The sequence below is a fragment of the Epinephelus moara genome, chromosome 12 (assembly GCF_006386435.1).
Source record: "Epinephelus moara isolate mb chromosome 12, YSFRI_EMoa_1.0, whole genome shotgun sequence".
In the NCBI taxonomy this organism is placed as follows: Eukaryota; Metazoa; Chordata; class Actinopteri; order Perciformes; family Serranidae; genus Epinephelus; species Epinephelus moara.
In genome coordinates this window covers 35,974,676-36,001,961 of record NC_065517.1, presented here as the reverse complement: position 1 = coordinate 36,001,961, position 27,286 = coordinate 35,974,676, and the positions used below count along the sequence as shown (strand labels likewise).

Below are 27,286 nucleotides of genomic sequence, written 5' to 3'. Positions count from 1 at the left end.
ACTGCTCGGCCTCCGGTACTGCTGCTTTCAGCTTTCTCGAGAACTGCTCATTCAAACAACTTCACACCATGGATGGACGTATAAAGAGAACTTGATACGGCATTGGAAGCGGGGTCCTGTTCAGTCCTATAAAAGTCACTCAGTGGTGCATGAAGCCAAAAACGTTTGAGTATAAAGTTACCCAGATATTCTGCATCATTGGGCCCATAGAGCAAGCACACTACAGACTTCCACCGGCAGAGTGGCTAACTTCCAGTTAAGTCCTCCGCAAACCTGAATGGGGATAAGATGATTTCATCGTAGAGCTCCTCCATACCTTAGAAATGTTATCAGATTGAATGGATTAAATTCCGATCGTGAGTCCATTTATGGCAGTTGTGACGCTCAAAAATTGTATATATATCCACTGATTTACAGATATCTCTTTCACAATATAAGTCAATAAGAAAAACTCTTTTTGGACCCAATGCTGTCACAAGACAGAACTGGAAGTTGTAATTCTATAGGAAGAAGAATGGACTTCAGGCACTCATGCGCTGAGCAGGAACAGATGCATCTGAATTAAGTTAAAAAGCCTTTATTTCAAAACATGGCTGCTTACATTAAAACTGTCCGGTTTGGATGCTAAGGTCTTCGTAAGGGTGCAAAACAGTGGACAGGAGTCAAGCAAACATTTTATAAGCTTGGTAGGGGGTGTCACCCAATCTTGATTAATAAGTGAGCACAGGTGGGTGACAGCAATGGATTACAATGAGAAGCCATTTTGAAAGAAACACGCCTCCACAAGTGTTTAAAAAAAACAAACTCTACTCTAGCCTTGTTTCTACCGAGCAGTCTGGTTCAGTTCAGTTCAGTTAGTTTCACATTAAAGTGGTTATTTTTGGGTTTACATCGTCAAAAGTTGTAAATGGTACCAGCAGAACCATTTTGTTTTGAAAATGTCAGTCTGCAGATTCGTTACGTGGACAGTCAGCAAGGTGCAGCCGTTCCTCTGCACCATCTAGAGCAGTGAAGCTGCTATTACTGTCTGGTAACAACCCAGCCTACATTGAGTACTCTCTGCGGTGAAAACGCTCAACAGATCTAGGATTTGGTACATGTTTGTTGGGGTTATGTACGGTTCAAAGGGTACTATACTGAAAGTGTTTGGTGGAAACATGGCTCTATCAACTTGGCTTCAAAGCAAGGCACTGTTCCTGAGGGCTTGCTTCACACTCAACATTGTGCAGCCTTGGGTCCTGAGCAGAACACTTTCCATGACATAGGGACCAGACTATTTCCAGGAACAAAAACATTCACTCCGAAAGTTCCATTGCTGAGGCTTGAAATGTTTACGTTTTCTACAATAGGACATCTCTAGATTCTCCGGTCTCTCTTTTTTCATTTGTTATTGAATCTGCTGTAGCAAGCGATGAAGAACAAGCTGTACCCAGCATGCCTTTTGGCAGTATTACAGTTAATAGGGGTCCTCTCAATACACTACATTGTGGGCCTAATTCACAAAGAATGGACTCATAGCAGCTGAAATGACTGATAGCACCATGAATTGAGCATCACTTTGTGCATCACTTGCAACTGTTGTCTTCCCCGTCTCAAGGTTTCATTTCACACAATAGTTTCCACAAATGATTCTATGGCACAAACACACCCAAAGTTTGCAGCTCAGTTCAGTTTGTCCTTGCAGTTATCAGTGTGGCACAGTATAAAAGGTTGGTTTTGCGCCAAGAACACAGTAGGCAGAACAATGGCAGAGAGGTGCAGAGGCATTCCTCAAAACTTCAGCCAAGGAATTTAAACGTGACAGGAAAGACCCGTATTTAGGGTTATATCTCAGTCTGTCAGTTTGCTTCAATTACAACCAACTCTCCAAAGACGCTAATAATGTCACTGTAACTTTCTTTGGCTATTAGCACCGATCTTTGTGAATTGTACTGTTACTCCGATAAGGCTCATTTGCACAGAGAGGGGCCAATTTTGTGCCAAATGTATGCATATTACCTCATTTAAATACATGCAAATAGCGCAGGAGCGTTGAGAAGCTATTTTCTTGGCAGCACAGTAAGGGGTGCATAAAACCCTTCGCTGGTGTTTCTTCGTCTTATTTGTGCAGGTTTAGTAGCCGCAGTTCTTTTGTGAATTCGGCCGAGTGTGTACTTCTGGTTATAGCAACATACTGCTAATAAATATGTCCCGTAGGTATCAAGACCTCGGACTTTACACTGCACTTCCATGGGTTCGGAGCAAAACACCCACCGAGGGTGAAGTCAGTTCAATGAATCGTTGTGAAGTAAATCGAAGGACAGACATATATTCCATTTTAGTCAGACATACAGCTAGATAAGCAGCGAGCGTGCCTGTACACTTGTACACACACACTTTTATTGTATGCATTTGTCTGTTGCTCTAAGTTTTAATGACGACTACTTAAATTAAGAGCCCATTTACAGCCTCTCTGACAGAGACGTTAAGTGCGCATTCAGATATTCTGCTTGTCTGGCGCCCACTCTGAGCCCTACCTCGGCTTTTAGGAGATGGCTTTCTCGTGTCTTTGGTGACATTCTTTTTCCATTATTAGTCAGGGAGAGCCGCGGTGTCGTTCCTCGCATTATGGTCTCAAGCACCGTTTCTCTTTTTATGAATAGACAAAGGGTGTTTTAACTGTACAAGTGAAGCATTGAATACAGTGCAGGTCCTCAGACCGCCTCGGCAGTTAAAAGGACTTGTCGAGGAAACTACAGTATGCACAGTCACCACTGATTCCACGCACACAATGTCATTTCACTGCACACTTTGGACAACTTTCTACTTTCTTAAAAAACTTGAAGAAAGATTACCTTTCAGCTGGATGAACTGTACCTAAAATTTAGATGAGAATATACTCCTGCCCTCCTGTACCTGCTAAGGAACAAAAACAGGATCCTAATATAGAGAAATAAAAAGAGAGCTGTCTGCTGTCATCCAGGGTTTTCTAGGTGCTCTACTTAAGGAGTAGAAATGCAGGAAGAAACTTGATTTAAAAGGTAATATTTGTTCTTTGTCGGTTTCATATCTGTTTCTTCTCCCTTTTTATGAATACAGCACAAATCTGTAAAGAGTAAACTAACTCAGCAAAATGTGTTGCCGCAGAACAAAACTTAAAGTCTAAGGTCATGTCGGCACCAATAAAATGACACACTTCATTTATTACTGTACACTGCAGCTTGCTATAATAATCTGGTGGTATAGTATTATTATATTCTTCTTGAGAATGTAAGAGCACAAGAAGCTGTGTTGAGTGGCCTTATTGAGTGCACTCCTACAGTATTAAGAGCCTGTAACATTAAATACAGATCAGCAAGTTCGAGTGTTGTGTCATTGAAATTGTAGCAGTCCTTTAGTGTTTTAGTAGCGAGGAGCACTGTTCAGTTCAGCCTGACATTATCAAGGTCTGCATTGTAACGGTTAGCCATGCAGGGCCAGTGTCTCAGCTGATCAGTTAACAATATGTCTGCCCCCCTGTGCAAGTCTTCTTAATTTTGGTTTTGTTATGAGAAACGGTCCCTCTGCTCCAGGCTTCTAAAGTAGGTAATTACACTGAGAGATTCCCTGTGGGGGATTAAAACAAATGACACAGAAAACACAGCCCCTCCCCTTCGCCTCTCACTCAAGCCCTGCCTCCGCTCTAAAACCTTTTGCTTGTAACGCCTACATGCCCATGAATACGCAAGCAGTCACAATAAAACACAGTGGCAGCTCATGAAAATTAGTGAGGTCGAGGGGAGATGAGTCAGGGAATGATGGGGAGGGATCACGATTTATGGACATGGTAAAACTGGTTTAGCATTAGGAGCTAAACAAAACATATGGTATTCATACAGTTTGTAAGGACCGCAGCAGAAAAAGGCATCTGTCCTGCCAGTTTTTTGCAGTGACAGGCTGCAGGGAGCATTACTCATCATTACAATCTCTGCTGGCAGCCTATTTTCATCACATTACAGTGGAATAATGAAGCGTAGCGCGCTAGCGTCCTCAGGTTCTCTGAGTAGTTCACCATTAGCACCAGCCGAGGGCATTCATCCAAGTAGCTTTATTGAACTTTTTTACAGTTAGTTTATTGTATAATTAATTCGTTACTGCACAACAATAGGTGGAATCTTGGCACAGCAGCAGCTCAAATTTTCAAATTTGCAACAGATGTGATTTATTGAGAAGTAGAGCTCTCTGCATTTGATGCCAATTAGCGGTTCAGTAAAGTAGTGTGTTCAAAGATTTGGATTAATACAATGCTGCAATCAGACCTCTAATTTCTTCTGTTCTTCTTCTGTTTGTGTCTTATCCAGGAACAAGGCAAAGTAGGTGTGACATTCAACATTGGGACAGTGGACATCAGTGTGAAGGAGACAACCACAGCTGTAAACGATGGCAAATACCATTTGGTCCGATTCACCAGGAACGGGGGTAATGCAACCTTGCAGGTGGACAACTGGCCAGTCAATGAGCACTTCCCTACAGGTACTGCCCCTCTTATTTCTCTTTCTGGTGAATTTTTGCAAGAGTTAGAGTAAAATTAGAGTTTTAAAACCACTGGACACCATCTATTTGTTTAACCAAAGGGCACAACCGAGAATAAAAAAAACCACAAGATTCACTCTCTCCCATTTTTCTGGGTAAAACATGTCAAAAGACTAAGAAGCATGCAGCAGCATTAGCTGGCACACACTACACTCCAGGGGGAAAAACCATGCCTCAAACAACTTCTCTACTTTCATGCCCTCACACCTGACTCCACGGGAGGGGAGCACACCGAGCTAGAATCTTTTGTCTTGCACCAGGCATTAACTGTGCAACATCTGGCCGGTTCATTTCAGGGAGAGGGATTGAAAGGCACCGAGAGGCATGTGGTCGGTGGGCAGGCGAGGGAGAGGATAGAGGCAGAAACCAAGGGTGGCCTGTTGGCCAGATAAAGCTGCTGCCTGCCTGTATCTCTCACTCCCAGGTCAGCAGAAGCAGCACAGCAGCAGAATACAAATAGGGTCATCAAACAGAGCCTGCTCCATTTGGAGGCTCAGGCACTCCCTTCATTTGGAGCAGAGATGTGCCACTCAGGCAGCTAGGTGAGGGAGTGAGAGAAAGGCTGAGAAGGAGAAGGAATGAAATGGAAAAAATCCTCTCTCGCTTTTACTTAACAGTCCATTAAATTGGGTTCTCCTGGTCTTTGATATCTGTGTCTACATTGCCAGCCAGCTGAGGAGAGGCCACCTTTGTTTCCTCGTTCCCTATTACCTACTCTTCAATTTCACTCAGTCAAACAGAGCAGACGCATGGGGAAGCAACATGGGCACAAAGTGGCAGTTGAGGCGAGGAGACGTTGGGATGACAAAAGATAATATGAAACTTCATTGATCTCCGAGGTAAAATTGTGCCGCAGCAGCCAGACATAATTGGACAGAAACAGATGTAGAATAATGTTGAAGACTGAATTGTGTTATATTACCAGATGTGAAGCTAATGTGAACAGAAAATGTGTCCAGAAATACAACTGTGCATCACTAGCTAAGATTAAAAGAAAAGAGCAACAGTGCAAAAATGCTGATGCTACCCGGTGGTGAGGAGCAAACAAATACGAGTTGATCCCTTTCACTTCTCAGCCCGATGTCTCAGCAGCCCTACAGCATGCTCCTAGTTGCATGCCTTCACCGAGGACAGGGCAGCGTCGTCTCCTGGCGTGACCTGGCACGCTGTTTTGGTTTGGTTCAATGCCAGCGCAGGTGATGCTAATCTCTTCTGTCTCTGGCTTTCTTTTGCCGTTGGCTGTCTTTCGCTTTTTTTTTTTTTTCTTTTTTTTTTGACCAGATGAAGTTAGACGGGTTTCATAACTGCATTTCAGCCACACTAATACTGGAAAATACTGACAAACTCCATAAAGTGTGGCACAAAACATGCACACAAGTGACATCTCCATCATGTACACATTCACAGTCATTTAGGGAAGTGAATCGGGCGAATGTGACTGCAAAGATTTCTGATCAGACAAAATGTTTTAGAACGTTGCAGAAAGAAGTTGCAGCTGAATGAACTGGCCGGTGTCAGCTCGACTCAAGCAGGCTGATGTTGTCTCGTCGAATGTAAGGCACGGCACCTGTTTCAACAGCCAATCAGCTTGTAATGAAGTCAGCTGGTTAAGTCTGTTACAAACTGTCAGCTGGTTTAAATGGCAGACTTTTGGATGGAGGAAAGAGAGGGTGACCTCATTACTTTATCTGAGGAACAGCAATGTCTGTGTGACACAAACCTTAAAATTTACTCAAATGAGATCAACATGGACGTCCACAAAGTCTTGACCCTCTCGTTTGTTTATAATTTTTGCCGTTTTGTCACCACGAGAAATGAAACTGTTGAAAATATCTGCACTATCCTCATTCATATTTGAAAATGCTACAAATTATATCCAGCCACGACAAAAGCCTGAAAAGCCTGAAGTTAGAATGGAAGTACAGAGAGCTGTTTCTGTGCAGATAATGCACCGACTTGTCGCATTGGGGTGAACTGGCAGGTTTTATGACATTGCAGACTGGAGCATTGCAAGTAGTTGCAGAATGCATCTTGCTTTACACAAATCTTTGGTCTTAACTAGGCATGTTGCAATTTGACACTCTGCTGGGCCTGACCCAACCCACTGGGTTCAGACCGGGGTTGCGAGGTGATTGGGAGAGAAGGCATGACTGAACAATGGAGCAATATACTGGAGAACCAGGGGAGATAGAGGGGTGGCAAGGCGACGTTGTTGGCATTGTGTGCTGGGACAGATGTGTGTAACGTGCATTATCTGTGCGCTGCATCGCCATCGACCGCTGTGCGTGTTCGAAGATAGAAACCCACTAAAGGGCGCTGCCTGTTTGGCCAAACCTGTTGTGCACGAGATGTAGAGCCGACGACAGACTATTGAAACAACAGAAGGAAGAGAAGAAGTAGTTCGAGGAACGTCAGCTCTTAGTTTGTAATAAATGTTTTCATTCTAAAAATATACTTTTTTTTTTCTTTCACTGTAGAAATTAAGGTCATTAATTGGTCAATGTCATCACAATATAAAGTTCATGAGTGGGAATTCGTAGGTGAGGCCAGTGGGATAAACACCACTGCGCATATTCAGTAGGCCGCATACCAAGGAAAAAAGCCAGAAGTTAGAAAACTTTCTGGGCGTATGTGCCAGGCAAGCAACTCTGAAATGAATAGGCACCATCATGCCGACCAGGACTTTGTGGAAGACGACTTGTCCCGCCCCTCTTTCACTGTGATTGGCTGGTGGAGTGACGAGTGCAGCCTTTAATTCAAACATCAACTCTCTGCAGCAAAAACAAAAACAAAAGCACAGAACTGATGCTAAGCACCTCATCACGCTGCTGTCATTTGTCCCAGTTACCAAGGTACTGGAGAAAAACAAGTACCATCACGTGTTAGAATTTTGGCATCGACTTGGTGCAGAAATATCAACTCTCCCTAGTCTGAACTGGGCTTTAGCACTTACACAAGAATTCAACTATTCTCCATCTCTAATAGCCAGTAATGTCAGATAACAGCTGAACCCCCACCACCTTCATAATGATCTCAAAGTGCTTCTGCGTAAGTGTTCAGTGGTTGTTTTCTCAATCTTCTATCAATACATCTCTCAATATCTGTGATCCAAAACCAGCATCCATTCAGAAATCACTGCTAAATGTCTGTAGGGTCTGCGTCTCAGTTTGAGAGATGCACCACAGAAAGAGCTCCGGCTTTTTAGTTTTGGATTCCTTCCATGTGATCCCATTGACGTTTATTCCCTTTTCTGTCCGCCTGCCATTGTCTTGGAATGGAGTTTGAGGTCGGAGGGATCGAATGCGTGGTAATTTCTTTTTCTCTTCTGCACAGGTAATTTGCAGGACACTCAGTGATAGTAATTCAACGATGATTGATTTTTTTTCGCCGCCCTCTCTCCCTTGTAAAGGTGTTGTCATCTCATGAGTAATTACATGTTAGGGTGCAGACTCATCGACTGCTTTCTCACACTCCTAATGCTTAACTTGAAGGCAGCAGCCGCCACAAGGCTCTCAGGTCGTTCAATAAACAGTTACCGGATCTGGGCATGCCCTCTCTCCCTGGTAGGGAATGGGTGAGAACAAAGCTGTTGGTGGATTGCTTGTCATTCAAAGCTGCTTGCAAAATACCCCCGGGCGTGTAAATTGGACATATAAACAGCGGTGTTTGCAAAGTCTGGCCATCAAAGTATTGAGGCGTTAGGATCTGCTCTAAATGGCAGCAGGAGGTGTTACACTATGACCTGATTTTAATTATTAACAGAGACATGTTGGGTCAGACTCACACACATTACCTTTTAGTTTGGAGTGACATCTTCATTAATTGCTGTGCCTATTACAATTTAGGCATTATATTTTTAGTTTCATTCATCATTCTGAACTGTTAATATGATATTATACTCACATAGTTAGTTACTGACATCTGGGAATGTGGGTACATGAAGCAAGACAAGATGCACAAGCAGTCAGATGATCATATCGGTTTCAAACACACCTCCAGGTAAGCTGGAATTATTTTGGAAAAGAAAGACAAACAGTAAAATTGTTACCCAAGCTAACTATCCATCAGCAGTTTCCCTCTGCAATATGAGATTATTACCAACATTTCATCAGGGGTGCTCTCTCTTCTAATCTTCGCTTCAATTTAAGAATTTCAAAATAAAAGACAAAAAATAAGAGGAAAGTTAAACTAGATGGAGCAAAAACGCTGTCAGACAATTACGTTATCACTGTGCTCACATCTGAAGTGACATAAACAATTAGGTCATGTTTAAAAGCCATGAAGGTCAGAGTCATGAAAGTACTACTTAAGTACATGGCCATCATGAATGTGCAGTAATATTACATTAAAATAAGAAAGTTGTCTTTATCCTCTTGAATCTGTTCAGAGAGGCAAGGTGAGAAGTTGGTGAAAAGTTTTTTTACTACACTATCTTAGTAGCTAATATCTCGTAGGAGATAAACTCAGGTTTTGGCCAACATTGCCCGCCAAAATGTTTTTACACCTTGCCTCTCAGGGCTTCTGTAGTTCTGTGTGTTGGGTTTGTGCACAATGAGTCTTTCCATTTGTATAATGAGCGCATTTCCCTGAGCAACGGTGCAAAGTGTGGAGCAGTAGATCAGCTTGGAAAAAGTTTCTTAGCAGCAGCCAGTCATGAAAATGTTACAGGTCAGAGTTGGGCAGTTAGGTTTTTGAGAACCTTAAAAAATTTATACTCAGAACACTGTATATTGTTGCCAAAGACGATCAGCAAAGGTACTCGTATTGAGGAAAAAGTAGTAGTTGACGTTTGGTCATGGATTTTCCACGTCGAGATACGACGTCCAAGGTACCCTGGGTGTGTTGGTTGTTGATGTTCTGGGACACCGTGTCAACTTCAGCCTGTTACATGCATTGTCTGTTTTCAAAATACACTTCTGTTTTTACAGGAAATGTACAGTTTGTATACAGTCTCTTTCAAAATAAAAGCACTACCTGGGTTCAACATCAAGAATTGATGTTATTTTAGTTCATCAACAAGCACATGTGGTTATCTTTTAGCAAACACACGTACATGGTTGGATTTAGGAAAAAAAAACATGGTTTGGCTTTACAATCATATGGAAAGCAAACACTGGCCTCTCAAGTGAAAGTTGGTGGTTGTTGGACCCATCCACTGCCCCTCCCACCTGCACTACTTGGACTTTCACCACATTACCTTGCGTTGTTGTCCAGCCACGTTTCCCCCAACACGTTAAACAATAATGGCGACGAGCCGCGTATCATGCCGACGTGAAAGAATGGCTTTTTTCGTGATGTCTGACACCGGAAGTCACTGCCCAGCACTTGTATTCGACGACTTTGGAGTGAGACCGGGTTGACCTTTACAAAGATAATGATGTTCAGTTTTAATTGAAACTATCAACTATATATTTATCATTGGGTTTGTATTGTGTTAAACTGAACTGCATTATATGAAGTTGTTTCCGATGGTAAATTCTGCTGGGATCCAGTTTTTCCAATCCACACCCACCTGCACCCTCAAAGCTCAGCACCAGAACCGACCCATGATAATCTCCAAGTGAAATCTGGACCTTCCCAAACCCGTTAATAGAAGTCCTGCGACCCGACCCCTGATTAAACACACCGTTTTACCGTTCCGTCTTCCTTTTAAATGTGCAAAGCACTCACTCAGTCAGCTCCCACTTGTTGTTGATGTAATGCAAAGTGACACAAGGATTTTGCAGTAATCATCTGTCCACATATCCAAATTCCCCATTGCTATCAGTCAGCTCCATCCTCAGCTCCAGAATGATGTTTCTTTGAACGTCCTTTGCATATTTTGCCAGACTGCCGGTTGTCTGATCAGGCAGAAGCTGCTGAGCATCCACGCGACCAGCTCAGACACCTTTGATTATTTGTGTTCTCGCCCACTCCCAACCCACAGTTTATTCATTTTCAGTTCATATATTTTTTCCTTCAGCAGCAGTTTGTGGAGTTTTGAGTCGGTGGATAGTTGAAGAGCTGATCAGATTAGATCAATGGATGAGAGGGGTAGCTATTAATGACTGAAACTTTTGACCCAGGGCACTGAAGGTTTAGTTTCACTTTCACTGCGACCACCGTTCTGAACGATCCAGCTCCACAAATCAAAAATCTAAACATTGCCGCAGTTGTTAGTCGTGGCGGCCAGCCAGAAATAAATTAATTTGTGGGAAACCCTGAAATTAAAATGTGAAGTTTCAGTATATCCACTACAAATGTAAGATATTCGCGGTTTGTAAAAACGTACAAAGCCAACATTTGTCCTGGCAATTGGGTTGCTTTTTTGTAAACTGTTTAATCTACACACATGTCCAGGGCCCGTCACTACAGTGATTATCACAAACAAGTTTACAAGATAACAATTGTGAATTTGAATGCTGGGACTATTGAAGAATAAGACAGAGAAGGACATCTGCGCTTCACTTCCATTCTTCCCCACAACAATATAATAATATAATAATAAACCACACTGATCCCATACAGCAGCGTTTCCATCAGGCTCCTGCAGCTTACATGGGTGCAGTGTGTGTTTGCGTGTGGGCGTTGAGTGTATGTGTGTGTTGACTGCTTTGTCTCTCCCTTTCTCTAATTATCCCCGTCCTCTAACAGTGCCCTCTCAGATCTCCATTCTTTTTTTGTCCTCAAATTCCTTTTTATCCGCATTTCTTGTCCTTTTTTTCCCCATTTGGCGTTCATCAGGGCCGTGCATCTCTCCTGCAATCGTGTGTACTTTTGTGACAACCCACATTACTGCAGGGGCTTGTCTTTGTTTAGTGAGAGGGTTCCAATTTCCTTATATAACACTCCGAATCCTTGTACTCTTTGATTTTGGATTACATGATCTTTTTTTGCGTGAGTTTGAATCTTTGAATCAAAGAATTACTAGACCGAGCTGGGCGGAAATTGTGCATCACACTTTGCCGGAGCTGGCTGAGGTTCAGGCACTGTCTCAGATGAATGACCATTGGCCTAACTACTCTGCCTGGGCCTCGGGGAAAGTGTGTGTGTGTGTGTGTGTGTGTGTGTGCGTTCCATCATTTGTAGTGAGGTACAAGAGGGTTGGTCTCAAACACACAAAGACCTTTTATCCATGCACAGATGCACACAATGTTACGACTCCCACAACCTGAAACAGGCACAATGAGAAGCACCGTTTCAAGATATCTGCCAATCTTTGTCTTGAAATTCAGACAAAACAATTCCTCGGGAACGAGATAAATCCCCACGCGTCCCCGGGGCCAAACATGATTAGCCCTATCTGAGACACAATCTCTGTCGCTCTCAGAACTCAGTCTAAGCTGAGTGTAAAAGCCGCCAGTCTAATTCATCCTTTCAACACCATAAATTTCAGAGCGACCTGATAAATGATGAATTTACTCTCTGGCTTTGTCTGACGTCTGAGAGAGAATGGAAGGAGGATAGAGGGGAAGCAAAGCAGAGGGACACGGGTGAATAGAGAAGAAACGCAGCCACAGTGGGAACACAGAGGCATTTAATGGAGTAGATGACTGGAATAAGTTGACAGAAGGGAGAAAGAGCTAACGTATAGACGAGATAGATGAGAAAGGGAATAAAGAGTGAGTGAAAAGTACCAGAACTGTGGCTGAAGCTGAAAAGGGTCTGATTTAGCCAAGAGGAGCAAGGAGGGCTGATTGTAATGCAGAGAAAGAGAATAGCACGGAGCAGATGAAGGAGCGGAGGATAGCTGGATGGACCGTGGGCTGAAGAGGAAGAATAGACGAAACTTGGGTCGACGGATGAACAGCCAGAGAGAGGAGGAGAGACACAGATGAAAGTCAGGTGTAGATTGGAAGGGAGGTGGGTGGCACAGGATATTCATAACCAGGGGGCTGCAACAGCTAGCTATGGAGCCGAGCTGCGGAATGATGATTTTTGGACAGGGCCGCAGTATATCAAACGTACTCATCATCCCCAAATAGAGAGAATGCCAGGAGCCTGTCACAGTAGCCATTTTCACAGTTTTGATGCGTTCTCAGCACTGGCCCTGTGACGGAACCCCAGAGAGATTAGTCTGGCAAACAAACTGAATAGAACGGAGCGACCGACCAGCAGACGACTGTCGCCGTGCCAGTGTTTGTGTTGACTGAATAGCTGCCACCAAAGGGGAAACATTTAGACATTGTTTTGGCTGGGAGAAAAAAATGGTGAGACATTAGAGCTCAAAGGGAAACGCACAAACTGTATTTGAACACAAAAACAGCCATAAATTATAAAAATATAGGTCTTTTACAGAATTAAACAGGTTCGCATTCAGCCACTTAGCATGCAAAATGCATGCAGCAAAATGTGAAATATGCATGTGCTGAAACACAGAATGTTACAATGTTTTGCACATATAGACATGTAGAAAAAAAACACATCAGTTATTGACACTGCATAGTCAAAGCGTCTTAAAAAGTATTTTTAAATCTCTTAAATTCAATAAATATTAGGCCTTAAAAGTCATGAAGTTGTCTTATTTGTGAGGTCGTAATTACCACAAACTGTCATTTTACTTTATACCTGCACTTACCTGGTGGCAAAATGTGAATTAACCTAACTCACTCTAATAATTGTAATATTCCTACAAAACAGCTTACCCCTGCATTGGACTACTTACACTCATACTCACCTGCAATTCTTGAATTAGAAAACAATTATTTGTCCCAAACATGGTTATAAATTATCTTGAAAAGGCATTAAATTTAAGTTATTAATACATGTAGAGACTCTGATAGTGGTGTTTGATGGTTCTCATCAATTATAAACATTATTTAATTATGACCAAAGCAAATTTTGGAAAAAGTCGGTGGTGGAAACGACCACCGACTTTCACCGGGGAGAGCGGTGTTCACGTCCCGTAAGATTATAAAGCCAAACCCTGTTCTTTTTTCCTATTCCCAACCACATGCATTAGTTGTTGGATGAAAAAAACACCAATTTGCGTTGTTGTACCATCGTAGTGCGTTTACTTTGAAAGAAGACAATGCATGTAACAGGCAGGACTTGACACAGTGTCGCAGAACGTCACCAACCAACGCACCCAGGGTACCTTGCACGTCATATGTGGACGTGGAAAGTCCATGACTAATATGTGACGAGGTCAGAGTGAGAATGTGTCGAAGTTACCAGGATGAGATGTCGGTGGCCGGCAGTAGTGAAACAGGCTGCAATGTAACCACTCAGGGCAGTAGCGCACAGTCAAAGTGTGTTTTTGTCACTGACAGGCTCAGATTATTATCCTAAGTATCTGAAAACATTATGGAAAAGATCCCTACAGAGATAGAGCTTTTTGTTAAAGAGTGAGATCCTTTTTGTGTAACCGGAAACAGCCCTGAAATCGCCATCACCAAACTCGACCAGACTCTTAAATGAACAGTAGTTTTATCCTCATAAAATACACTTCATTCAAAGTCAATAGAAACTGAACAAAACTCATTAAAACTGTCTTGGTTCTTCCATCCACCGTTGCAACAATCACCAACTCTGATTTGGTTGAAATAAACCCTCAATTCACCCAGTTAGATGTGAAAAGATGCTGCCTCTATACATGCTAAGATTATTGTTTATTTAAATGGAGTCTGGTGGGTTTAGCAATAGCAAAAGGTCTATCTCTGTAGGGATCCTTTCAGACAATAGGAATAAGGATCTGAGCCTGTCAGTGGCAAAAACTCTAGTGGACGTACTTTGACGGTGTTAACAAGCCCCGAGCCGTTACATTGCAGCCTGTTTCAAGGCTGCCACCTGCAGCCCTCTTGCTCAGTACAGGACTAATTTTAAAAATTGCTGTTCCCATTAGTCACTTAGACACAGAAACATTGGAAATTAGGGTCCAGGTTGAAAAATAACAAAGTTACCCTTAAGTGTCTGTATTAAGGAAAGAGAAATGAGGCTGTCTGCGCCTGAGATTCATAAGAAAACCATTATAGAAAACAACTAAACACAGTTTACATATGAAACACTCAAATTACTATGATTATCACCTCAGTAATTGCATAGCTGAAGAGTATGTGTGACCCAAAAAAAAGGTAATATTGATTACACTCAGAATGGGCTCTCTGGCAGTGACGAAACATCAAACATATAATGGTGCTAAATTGCACTTTCCTCTTTGAGCTGAAAGGTTGATGAAAAAATCTTAGAGGAAATATGTGTCCACTCTGCTTTGAAAAATATAAAAAACTTTGAAGGCAGAGTGATGGTATAATAAACAGTAGTGCTTTTATTGGCAAGGTCATCCATTCTGCAGTCACCTTTAGAAATTGAATATCAAATTGACAAACTAGAGAGATTTTTCTCATTAGTTGGACAATTAGCTTGTGGTGTATTCATTACGGGGGGACTGTCACCTCATTAATCACCCAGAACAATGTAAGAGCTATACCTGAGACCACGCCATTAGTGATGCAGGGCAAGCTTACACCCCATTCTCTCAGTTTCAGATGATTTCCCCCCTGCTAAGTGACAATATGAGTGACAGTTTGTAGATGCTGCATATCCTCCCTCCCCTGTTATCCCCGCCCCAATCCATCCCTCCACCTACTCCCCCAAACTCCTCACCTTCCCGTCCGTCCTCTGGTTTCACATGCAACCATCATGCCTCCCTCTGTGGCCCTTGTCCAGAGGAGAGTGTATTTGGCTGCCACCCGAAACCTGCTTGAGATCAAAGGAATGGGGAGGGAGCCCTGCTAGTAGCTGATTAACCTGCTGGCACGCTGCAGACACAGTCCTTTAGCTCCTTGAGCTCCCTTGCAGCCATATCCACACTCCTTCCCAGCTGGCTGTAAACTGAGCACTTGGCTGGTTTTTCTCTGAAAGGTAGAGAGGAACGATGGGGAGATAGAATTGAGGGGAGGAGAGGAAACTGAGACAAGCTTATGGTGGCTACATCCGAGCATAAGTGGCTTAATGAATGGTTAAATGTAATTGCGGCGTGTGTCACGTCTTGTGTACAGTTTTAATCAGCAGGTGAGAACAATTCAGAATCATATATATGCAGCAAATAACTGAATCAAGAACATAAAGATGTTCTGAAAGATTTATGGATATGAGGACAAGAATGACATAATTGAAAGAATTCGTCACACCCTTATGGCCCCTTTTCTACGGACATGGAATGAGTTCTGTTCTGGTTCTTGCACCTAATTTTGAGCTGTTCAGAGTATTTATGACCAAAAATAAATTGGTGTGGAACCTGAAAAGTTGGATCCAAGCTGGAACTAACAAATAGCAGGTTTTTCTTAACCTTAAGTGTGAATTATGATGACATCACATGGCGTGTCATGGACTGAGAAGGTAACAATAAAGACGTTAAGTGAGAAAACATCGTGGAGTGGTCTTCTCGGTCCCTCTAGGATTTTGCGCACTGTTTTTGTTGCAGAAATACCTGATTTCAAGGCAGCTTTTCCAAAAGATTGCATGTTTTTAGGCATTTCGTTGCAATTAAATTTCGGGAACAAAGGAGAAAATTGCAAAAGTAGTAAACAAATCTGTTTATGATTCAGAGCATTTAGTGTTTCCAACAGATTGAAATATCTATTTCTGACATCAAATAGATTGCGGCTTCTGCAGTGATGTAGGCGCTGCATCGGACCGTTGTGGTGAAGAGGGAGCTGAGCCAGAAGGCAAAGCTTTCGATTTACTGATCCATCTACGTCGCAACCCTCACCTATAGTCATGAGCTCTGGGTAGTGACCGAAAGAATGAGATTGTGGATACAAGCGGCCGAAATAAGTTTCCTCCGTGGGGTGTCTGGGCTCAGCCTTAGAGATAGGGTAAGGAGCTCAGACATCCGGAGGGACCTCGGAGTAGAGCTGCTGCTCCTTCGAATCGAAAGGTTGTCAGTTGAGGTGGTTCAGGCATCTGATCAGGATCCTCCTGGGCTCCTCCTGTTAGAGGTGTTCCAGGCACGTCCCACTGGTAGGAGGCCCCGGGGCAGACCCAGAACACGCTGGAGGGATTATATATCTCATCTGGCCTGGGAATGCTTTGGGGTTCCACTGGAGGAGCTGGAAGGTGTTGCTGGGGAGAGGGACGTCTAGGGTGATTTGCTTGGTCTGCTGCCCCCACGACCTGGCCCCAGATAAACGGATGAAAATGAATGGACATTAAATACATTTTGCTAAATCAGCAACAACTCATCGCTGGCAATCAGCTGTTGCTGCCATTCGAAGCAGTGCTGAAGGAACGTCTCCTGAGTCGCGGTCCTCCTGCTCTCTCCGCATGAGCTACCACAACAGCAGCAGCCACTAACATCCACACCGAGCCGTTAAACGGTCCCAAGAATCTAACACAGACACAATAACATTAAACATTAAACCAGTTAATAAACGCTGTGTAACATAACAGTTATACCTGTTACTGTGTATGAGAAACACAGGTGTCACAGGTACAGCATTAGTCTAGTAGAGTAGAGACAGGGGCAAGAAGGGGAATGAAATGAGATTCTACCCGTTTAATTAGTCAAATTTGCAGTAAAGTTGCAGTGATTGGACAAAATTGCAAGGTCCCGCAGGCTGAATTTGCATTAATTGTTGCCACCGCAACATCCTTGAGGGACTGTCTCATTAATAATTGGTCCATGCTTGTTTCTGGATAAAACAATATCTGTGATAACAGAACAAATGTTCACAGGTAATCAGTACAATCTGCCATATTGCTACTGCTGTTTACTTCCATTGTGCATTGAGCAACATCCTCAATTGTTGACGCATCCTTGATTACAATGGCTCTAATCACAACAGGTGAAAACATGGGTAGGTTGTTTGGATAGCACCAAGGTTCCAACAATCCTCAACGGAACTGGTACAAGAACCAGGGCTAGGTTGCTGGAAAAGAGACATTAGTGAGGTGGATCCCCATGAGAGAGCGAGCATGATGTTGTCAATAGATAAATCGTCTGACAGGATTCCAGCAGCCAGACAACACACATTTCCAGAAGGTCTTTTCTCACAATTATAAAGCCTTGCCCTTTCACTTGTGTTATAAACGATGCTGTTGCCGGTGCCTTTTTTCCTTCAAATACCTTCCCACATGGGAACTGAGTGACATCATGGTGTCAGTCATAATTCTATACAGGCTTCACAGTCTTTTGTCACACCTCGAAGTGTTTGAAGGCAGAGCTGAACGTCTCAATTCTCAGCGTCGACAGACTCGTGGTGCCTTTCACAGGGAATGACAAAATACTGCATCCTGGCGCATTCACGATGGGAAATCGTATCATGCCAGAAATAACACTAAGTACACACTCAACAAACCCTGTAAAAGGCAGCCTATTATCCTTAATTCCCATATACCTGGAACACGTTAGCCACGGTCTCAGAAGAGTGGAATGTGGCAGCTGGGGTGCAGCACTTTTTCTGCCCAAAAGGCCTCCCACCACGTCAGTAATGATCTCATTTGTATGCATTGTCCTCCTCGAATCTGTGTCACTGTGGGACTTCGCTCCCAATAGGGCCGCAGTACTTCGAATTACCACTTCCTCCTCCATCGTTGCACCCCTCCACATGCAGACCTGTTACACAGCTCCTTCCTTCCAAATAAGCTACTAAACCAAATCATTTCTTGGCCCTTGAAATGTAAAAGCAGGTGGTGTCCAGTGGGAGAATTAGTGCACATTAATTACCCCCAATTTGCTTCAGAGAAAGGCAGTTAGTGCATGTCTACCTCTTTAACCATTTGCTATCCCTCCTTATGTCTTATTATGTAATATGATGAGTGTATTTCCTGTGTTTTTACCTTTTCTTGCAGGTTGTTTATCCTGTTGTCCTTATGAATATGTGTTGTGCTTTTAATCCATGGATATGTTGTTAAATATTGGTGTGGAGTGTGCTGTATAAATATGAATTTTAAACATTTAAACTAAAGCTACTTGAAAAAAAAAAATCATCATAAAGCTTTTATAAATATTTCTAAACAAAGATAAAACTCATTATAAACCACTGTATAAATGTGTGATGTCTGTTGCTGTTGCCAACTGTTTCAAGCTGTTTGTTAAACTCTCAAACTTTAAAGGCAACAGCGACATTGAGCGCTATCAAATGGCAAATAAGAAAATCCCGTTCAAATATACCCGGCCAGTAGAAGATTGGCTTCAGGAGAAAGGTAAATCTTTATCGAACTTCTAGAATGTTTTTCTTTATTTTTATTCTATTTTCTGTCATTTCATCGGCTTGTTCCCTTTCAACCTCTGAGAATGAATAATCACCCCTTAAACCCTTTAAAAAACAAGTAAAATAAAGCGTTTTTTGTTCTCTCCTTTGTTTTTTACTTTTCTTTCCCCTTTTTGTCATTGTCATCTTTTTAAAATTTTGTTGAATCATGGTGTCCAGTTAAAGGGACTGGGAAGAGATTTTTATAAACAGTGCAACAACGAGAATTTAAGCATCAAGCACTCCTAAGCTTTTGTGCAAAATTGACTAGGAGACGGCATTATCTATGCTGCAACAGTAGGCCGATTGTTTTGAGAGGAGAATTAGCTCCCTTGGCTCAAATCCTCTGCAATGTTTGAGAACAAACTAATCAGTGGGCATATCCCCCTGAAAACTTTCCAAACAGCAGGTGCTTTCCCCTGCTGTAATTTATCTGATTGTAGTTACACACATCGCACTCGATGAAATCCTCACTTGTTTGGTGATGGAGAGCTAATTGGAGCCTTTTTGACGGCAGAGCGTCACAGTGAGCGTGCCAAGGTGCACTGCGCCCTCACAGAGCCGTGCTTCACACTCACTGAGATTATCAAATCAGCACCTCGTTTATGTTCAGAACATTTGCGGGGATTAAATAGTCCGCTCCCCCTCTTTTTCTCTCTTTTTTTTCTCTTTTGGTGCGTATTAAATTTTCAACCTAATATCATTATAAACTGCATTTAAAGTCCATTGCACATAAACATCTTAACCTGATTATAAAGTCCCTTTAACAACCGCTAAAACACAGACAGGTCTGAAAAATCCCATTACTGCTGCATGCATGACTCCACACGTGCTGTTTCATTTTCGCTTCTGTGACATGAACGTCCTCTCCCTGTCATTCCATACCCAGTGTATTATGCATTATAATTGTGCAAATGCCGCAGATATAACAAGCTTGCTGTGCGTTCTGTATGTAAATTATATAAATGAGATTTTTAATTATGATTCCTGTATTGTGAAAGTTTGGTGCATTTTCATTTCATAATTAATGCATGAGCAGTGTGTTTTGACAAGGATATTTAGGCTTCTCCTAATGAAATTCACCATGACATGTAGCGAGTGTGTATTGCTCATACTTTATCATAATATGCCAAACCCTGTATACATATTTATTAATCATTTTACCGCATGGCCCACTGTTTTGTCCGGAGAATATTAACAGTGCCTGTGGAACTTGTTCCAGCTCATTTTTCAATTTTTTTCTTTTTCTTTTTTCCACACCTGCATGTGTTCGCTCCCTTACGATAAAGCTGCTATAGCTGCACAGTGTCTGTTGTTTTCAGCATTAGCAGTCTCTTTCAGGGGTGCTTTTTCTTGTGTGTCAAAGGGAAAAAGCCTTGCTACTGTAGATAAGAGTGCATATAGCTGCAGTCTTTTAAAACGAACAGAAAGGTGGGGTTGTTGATACCGTAGTTACTTTTTTCAGTGTAACAGCATGTTGCGTCACCATTTTAACTCCATCCACACTCATTTAATCAAGCAGTAAATCAATATTGTTAACAGACATGTTTAGTCTTTGTTAAAGTTTTCCGTTAATGCATTTATATGGAGGCCCCGAGAGGCAAGTGATCTAAATTGCTCTCTCTCCTGTGTTGATGACTGAAGAGCAGGTGAAGAAAATAGTTTGGCCTGGATGATCTTTCTAAGTTCACTAAAGGGATAGTTCGGATTTTTGAAGTGGGGTTCAATATGGGACTTTCCATAGACAGTATATTACAAACCAAAGATGTCAGTCGGCACACCCCCAGTTTGGAGAAGCAGGCTGGAGTCCGACACTATGTACTGACACCAATGTACTGCCGTGGATGGGGGTCCGCAACAAAATGTATTTTAACAACCTTTAAAAAAATTAATATTGGTTTAAAGGTACGTTATATTGAGAGTATTTCCACTGCTTTACCTTTCCGTCATACACTGATTTTCAACAGGAAAATGTAGACGTTCTGTTGGTGTCTTCCAAGCCAGACCCCATTAAGAAAAACAGTAATTTAACACTGCTGAACACAGGAGCTGCTGGTCTACCATTGCCTCAATCAGTTAGTTTGTTTGTGTTATTGTGTGACTTTGGCATTTAAAGGGGTTAGTTCAGATTCACCAAAGTCTCACAGTAACTTAAACTAACTGATCATAGCTGTGTTGGACCAGCAGCTCCTGTGTTCAGTGAGCTCAAATTACTGTTTTTCTTAATGGGGTCTGGTGGTTTGATGAGAGCATAGATGGGGAAATGAAGCGAAATAGACTGTGGATACATGCCCCATACAACCCCACTTCAAAAAATCCAAAGCATCCCTTCAATATACTTTCTTTCATCAAGGTTTTGCCAGGTGAAATGTTCTTTTGTTGCACCGTGTTTCTTGCTGTAATACCTTTTCGGCTACAAGAGGCTGAAGTGCACCACTACCCCATGTTCTCAGCAGGACTAAAAGCATTCAAGTTTTTTTCCAGGTACTTTTTAGTGTCTCAATGCACTCTAAACATTAGGTACATATATGTGTGTGTTAGCAAGTTATGGAACATTACTGCCATGTCACACAATATACAGCATGTACGTTGTGTGTAGAGAGCAGAAGGAACTAAAACTCACCTGGAAGAAAACATGAGTGCTCTCAGTTACACACAGATCATGGGGTAGTGGTGCACTTCAGTCTCCTATGGCCCAAATAAGTATTAAAATAAACACAACAAATGATAAAAAATAATTTGCCCAAACTTTTTTTTCACACATTAAAAAGAATGCAACTTAAAAAAAAATGATCTTGGCTAAACTCATTGTCACAGACGGAGAACAAAACCAAGGAACTTAGAAATATTTTCCTGGCTAAACCTTTTTTTCTAAACACTATCTAGCTCAGAAACAGAAAATGGATTACGAGAGGTTTTCTTTCTCACTTACCTCTCAGGGCTTCCGTACATTTACCTCTCAGTGTAAGTGTAGTTCCTGTAAAAGGCATGTCAACATTAGAGCTTTTAATGTAGCTTCATGTGTTTTTTAGCTCAGATTCTCCATCATAAACATATTAATACTCTCCCCCCTCCCTCCTGCGCCAGGCCGGCAGCTGACAATCTTCAACACCCAGGCCACTATCTCCATCGGCGGAAATGACCGGAAGCGGCCCTACCAGGGCCAGCTCTCCGGCCTCTACTACAACGGCCTCAAAGTCCTCAACATGGCCGCAGAGGGCCATGCCAACATCAAGGTGAATGGTAGCGTGCGGCTGGTGGGTGACGTGCCGGTCAGCAGGGGCGCGGCACGCACCACCACCTCAGTGCCGCCGGAGATGTCCACCACCTTCATCGAGACCACCACCACGCTCTCCACGACGACCACCCGCAAACAGCGCTCACCACCCACTATTCAGGTAAGTAAAGTGCACATGCTAACTGAACTATACAAACAGTTGTATGTTACCCATAGAGTAAAACACATCACTCTGCATGCTCTGATTGGAGGAAATTTGAGTCTTTGATGGATTTAAATATCTTAAAGGGACAGTTCTACGGCCTCGCCTGGCACCACTGAGCTAACTAACATTACAGCTCAGATTAATGTTTACATCTTGCGTAAACATCACGAGCACAAGCTTCTAGATGTACGCTTCCTTGTGCACAGTGATACAGTTGGTAGGTGTAGTTCAGTAGAAAGAAAATAGTTCCTACATGAAACTGCTCACAACAAGGTCTGTGGATTATCTTGAGTAACAGGGTCATGATTTCTGGAAAGAGACATTGATGTTAAATTTTTCAAATGTATTTTTTTGGCACTTTTAGCTGAGTGCCATCTAGTTCCATTATATTGGAGAGAAGGCAGACATCTCTACAGCTGATATCTCCAACACTCGTTAACTCACAGCGAAACAGTCTAGACTGATAAATAGTACTACAGGTAAGAGGAGCAATATGCAGTTTTGATTTTGGGTTGGACTGTCCCTTTAAATTACACTTTTTACTTCCTTGTCAAGAGTTAGATGAGATGATACCACTTTCATTTATGTGTGTTCGGTATGAAGACAGCTGGTTAGGTTAGCTTAGCTTAGCACAAAGACTGGAAACAGGGTCAAACAGCTAGCCTGACTCTGTCTGAATATGACAAAATCTTCCAACTGGCACCTCTAAAGCTCAATAATTAGCACACTGTATCTCATTAGTTTAACCTGTACTGAAGTAGCATAAAAGCTAACATGTTCAACCCTTCTTTTATGAATTTAAACCAAGCAAGCCAACTAGGACCAGGTATATATTCAGATATGACCTAGGTCTAAACCCGGGAGAGATGCATACCAATCACCTCAAGTGCTGGAAATGGCTGGGGGCGTTACATGTCATATTCAGAACTAGAGTTTTGTACTTGAATTCCTCATTGTACAGTATATTAGTACAGCACGATAAAACTGGTTTGGCCTGTAATATACTGATGACTTCAGGTGTACTGCTTCTTCAGTCCCTTCAGATTGTGTGTGTACAGAAACACTCATTCACCAGCCTTGGTATGTTATCTCCAACACAACATTGTCCCTCACAGTGCTGGTCATCTGCTGTTTAATGTCTTCCTCACCATGGACAGCGAGGAGCTCCCCCGCCTCAAAGTCATGCCATAGCTGAAAACATTCCTGCTGCCATCACACTGTTTGTTTATGGGCTGCAGTGACCTGCGGTGAACTTGCGTCATGACTGTGCGCCCCCGTTTGCAACCACTGACATAATTTGTACTGCCTTGGTTGTTTGTGACCCAGCTGGTGTGCCATTCACATCAAAGTCGACCCTTGTGCGACACACCTCTCAGCTTGGGTCATGAAGCCGAGTCAGTCAACGCAGGTTAACCCTTTTAAACACAAAATCAACGCTGGTTCCACCCAGGTTGAGACCAAGAACTTCCAGGAAGTCACAGCACCCTGGCTGAAAAATACCCCAGCACATAACTGTGACTGTTAGAAAATACAGCAGTTTAACAGGTGTGGTGGGTGCACCCAGGCTCGCTGTTTCCCCCGTGTCCAGTCTTTATACTAGGCTAAGCTAACTGCTAACTGTCTCCAGCTTGATATTTAACGTACAGACTTGAGTGGTATCAATCTTGTCATCTAACTCTAAGAGAGCAGATCAGCTTATCTCCCAAGATGTCAAACTATTCCTTTAAACCTATTGTTAGAGTGGCGTTCAGTTGCATTTTTCCTTATAGGAGACATACTGTAGATACCGACTCTCTGAGCTGTGTGGAGCACAGTCTGAGTCTGCGGGCTAAATGTTTTGTTCTCTCGATAATCAGGTTTGAAAATGTGACAAAGTGAAATGTCAGAAAACAAAAGTCCTCTTGTCCCTCCTCCGCTATTTTATGTGTTTTTGTGACTTTTTTGTGACTGTGTGTGGGTGGATTGGAGCCGCGCTGCTTTTTCCCCCCTGCTTGATCAGTCAAGGTCAGGATACTGTATTTCTCATTCTATCGAGGATTGAAGTGCTGCTGTTCATTGAGGTGTGCAAAGCCGGCTTCGCCACTGCTCCCTTTCTCTACATTTCTCTGTCTCTCCTCTTTCTGTCTCTGTCCGTCTGTATCTGTCATTCAGTCACAGTCCAGCCTAACAGAGGCCTTTCTCCAATACGTCCTGAGTCCAAGCCAATGAATGTCACCGCCATGCCAAGAAAGTAATCACGCCGAGCACTCCTTTGACACCCAGAGGACAAATTGAACCATTCGTTGTTCATATTAAAGCAATAACTCTCCCTCAGGGGGTGAGACAGGGCTGGGGGTGAGGTTGTTTGGTGGACGACAGACAGTCAGGGACCACTGTTATCAGCCTCTCCACCTCAACAACAGATTGCCTGGCGTGCAACGATGATGGCCCCTCATGTCAGGGCTGACACTTGTATGTCTCTATCAGTGCAAGCGGCAGGGAGGCCAGAGTCAGAGCTGTTCGAAAAGCCACTAAATACCCTGTGATTTGGACAGAGCGGTCAAAGAAAGAGCCAGAGTCGAGCCTTCATATGTGAGGGTTTGAAGTTCTGGAGCAGAAGCAAAGCAGTCCATATCCATTCTGTCTAGCTTCAGTAATCTGCAATGATGATGACTGAGCTGAGATACATTACACCGCCGTCTCAGGCACCGCCAACAAGGTCACATCAGATAAGGAAAAAACGTGGCATCGCTGGGAAAATGGCATTTTGTGTCATAGGCTATTAATATCAAAGAAAGTCAATAAAGGCCTGTGTGCGATGAAAGAGCTTTTATACAAAGCACTCTCCTTTTCAAGGTGAAATGATGAAGCTATACCTCTTTTGTCAATACCCAGGATGCGGCTGTTAGATGCCAGATGAACTCGCACTTCGGCAACTTAACAATAAAAATGTAGTTTTTTGTCCCCCTTAACTTTTCACTTTACTTTTGTATTCCTTCTGAGAGTGAGCCTTGTTCATTCTTCTTCCAGAACCTCCCATGGCAGTGTCTGCTTTGATTCACACCGCTGTGTCACAGAATTTCATTTGCCAAGGCCTTTAATTTTACAGTTCCCTAGTTGGCTGTCAAATAGCGTGGTGTGAGAGGTAAGGAGAGGACCTGCACCGGTTTGGCAGATTTCTCCACCCCTCAGGGTAGTATAGGGGAGTTGAGGGAGTTGAGCTATCATTAGTGATGTACTGCAGTGCTGAAAGAGAGCTATAGGAACCTGACACAACGCTGGACAGGAGCGTGTGTGCAGCTGTTTTAGGAGTGGGGTGTGTTAGTGTGCGCACATGGAGACTAAAATGTATGTGTTTTGGTATCTTCTCGCACATCTATTTTTGGTCCACTTCACCAGCACTAGCTCTTTCTTTTTCAGAGGTGAGAAGTGACGAATCCCTCGACGTCTCAGGATCAACAGAATGAGAGACAGGGGTGGGAAGTGGAGAGAACCAATCTCACGCTTAATTAATGACAGCTCCGCAGGGACGAACCGACAGACACGTTTCATTTTCTTTGACTCCCTCTCCCTGTCACTGTGTTACCTGGACACTCTGTGGGTCAGGTCATCTACAAGGGCACCAAAGACTAGTGTAGACAAGATTTCAGGTCAGCTCAAACACCAGGCAGATCAAGCCGACAAACAATACACAGGGGTCACTCTTTTCATTTTCTTTTTTTTTTTTTAAAGTATACCTTCAAATTATTCATTTTTGTTGTATTCTTTAAGTTAAAATTTGATTTATTTTTTACTTTACACCATGGACTGTATATTCTAGGCCAAGGGTGTCAAACATTCGGCCTAGGGTCCAGAACCAGCCGCCAAAGGGTTGAACCTGACCCACTGGATGTGTTTGCACAGCTAACAGTGATGTACTCGTAAAGGGTAAGAGATGCCAGGTAGAGTTGGGGTGATTACTGGTTTTGCCGGTGCAATGTATGAGCTCAAACCGGTTTGATTTTATGCAAACCAGCTGAACTGGCATTTGTCATTCTGTGACATTCTGAAAAAATTAAAAGGTGGCCTTCATCGGCAGCCTGTGTGAACAACATCACAGCCCAAATACTCCAATATGAGTTGTGTCTGACAGGCTGTTAGCCGAGAACGGCAACATGAAGGAGATCAAATTTCAGTAGAGTTTGGAGGGACAGAGTGGCGCGCACTGTGTTTGTTTACTCGAAAGTTTTTGTGTTTTTTGGGGTGACGAGAGGAGACACTGCAGAGTTCATCTCTCAAGACACTAATCCTGCACCAATATGACAACATTTTAGATTTGAAGCAGATGACAGAGGTGTCCTACCTGACTGCAAGCGTCATTTTGAGCTGAACTTTCATCGGGCACCGTGTTTCTATTGATTCCTTGCTCTAAAAGTGCCACAGTGAATGAGGAACAGCTATTGCATAAAGTTGAGATGAGGAGTTATCTACATGTTTCCTCCATATTTCACCACAGAAACCAACATAAGATGGAGGCTGGCTGGAAGGAGATCACCAGAGAGCTAAAAGTTTCTGGTAAATGACCATGGCTAATCACAAGCTAGGCTACTTGTTGTTTGTTATATTGTATGTATGTGTGTTTGTGTGATTTACAAAAAACTACTACAAATACTTAACTTCATGCTTGTTTTAGTGATTATATATCACAACAAAATTAAGTGTTCAAATAAAAAGTAAATAAACACGCCAAGACACAAACTGATAAGCAAACAAAAGTATACAGAGCTAAATAAATTGAAAAACAAAGAAAAAGCAAAAACATCAAGTTTGAGGTCAATTGACCCTTTGCTAAGCCTCTCCCTTAATCAGTCACTGTCCAATCCTACGTTAGCAACCGTGTGCAGCAACCGAGAGGTCCGTCAAGCTTTCAGCAGAAGCTAATATGCCGAAGCGAACACCCGATACACCCGATACCCAAAAAGTGTTGAAGGTGGTGTTGATTTTTTCCCCTTCCCCAAGCCCAAGACCCAAGGAAGATATGGCTAAAACAGTGTGGCAGACCACACGAACAAAAAAAGATCAATAGAAACACCTACGTTTGTTCCAAGTTAAGATGCTAACTAACGTTAGCTAACGCTAGTTTTGTGTGCTAGCTGCTCT

At 42.8% G+C, this 27,286-nt stretch overlaps 1 protein-coding gene across 1 annotated transcript in view; it reads left to right on the top strand.

Moving 5' to 3' along the window:
• nrxn3b (neurexin 3b) overlaps nt 1-27,286 on the top strand; it is a 436,656-nt gene that overhangs the window by 365,994 nt on the left and 43,376 nt on the right. The window contains exons 20-22 of the mRNA XM_050058660.1: nt 4,320-4,491; nt 18,589-18,678; nt 21,813-22,123. Of these exons, the coding sequence (XP_049914617.1) occupies nt 4,320-4,491; nt 18,589-18,678; nt 21,813-22,123 (573 nt within the window). The remainder of the gene's footprint in view (nt 1-4,319; nt 4,492-18,588; nt 18,679-21,812; nt 22,124-27,286) is intronic.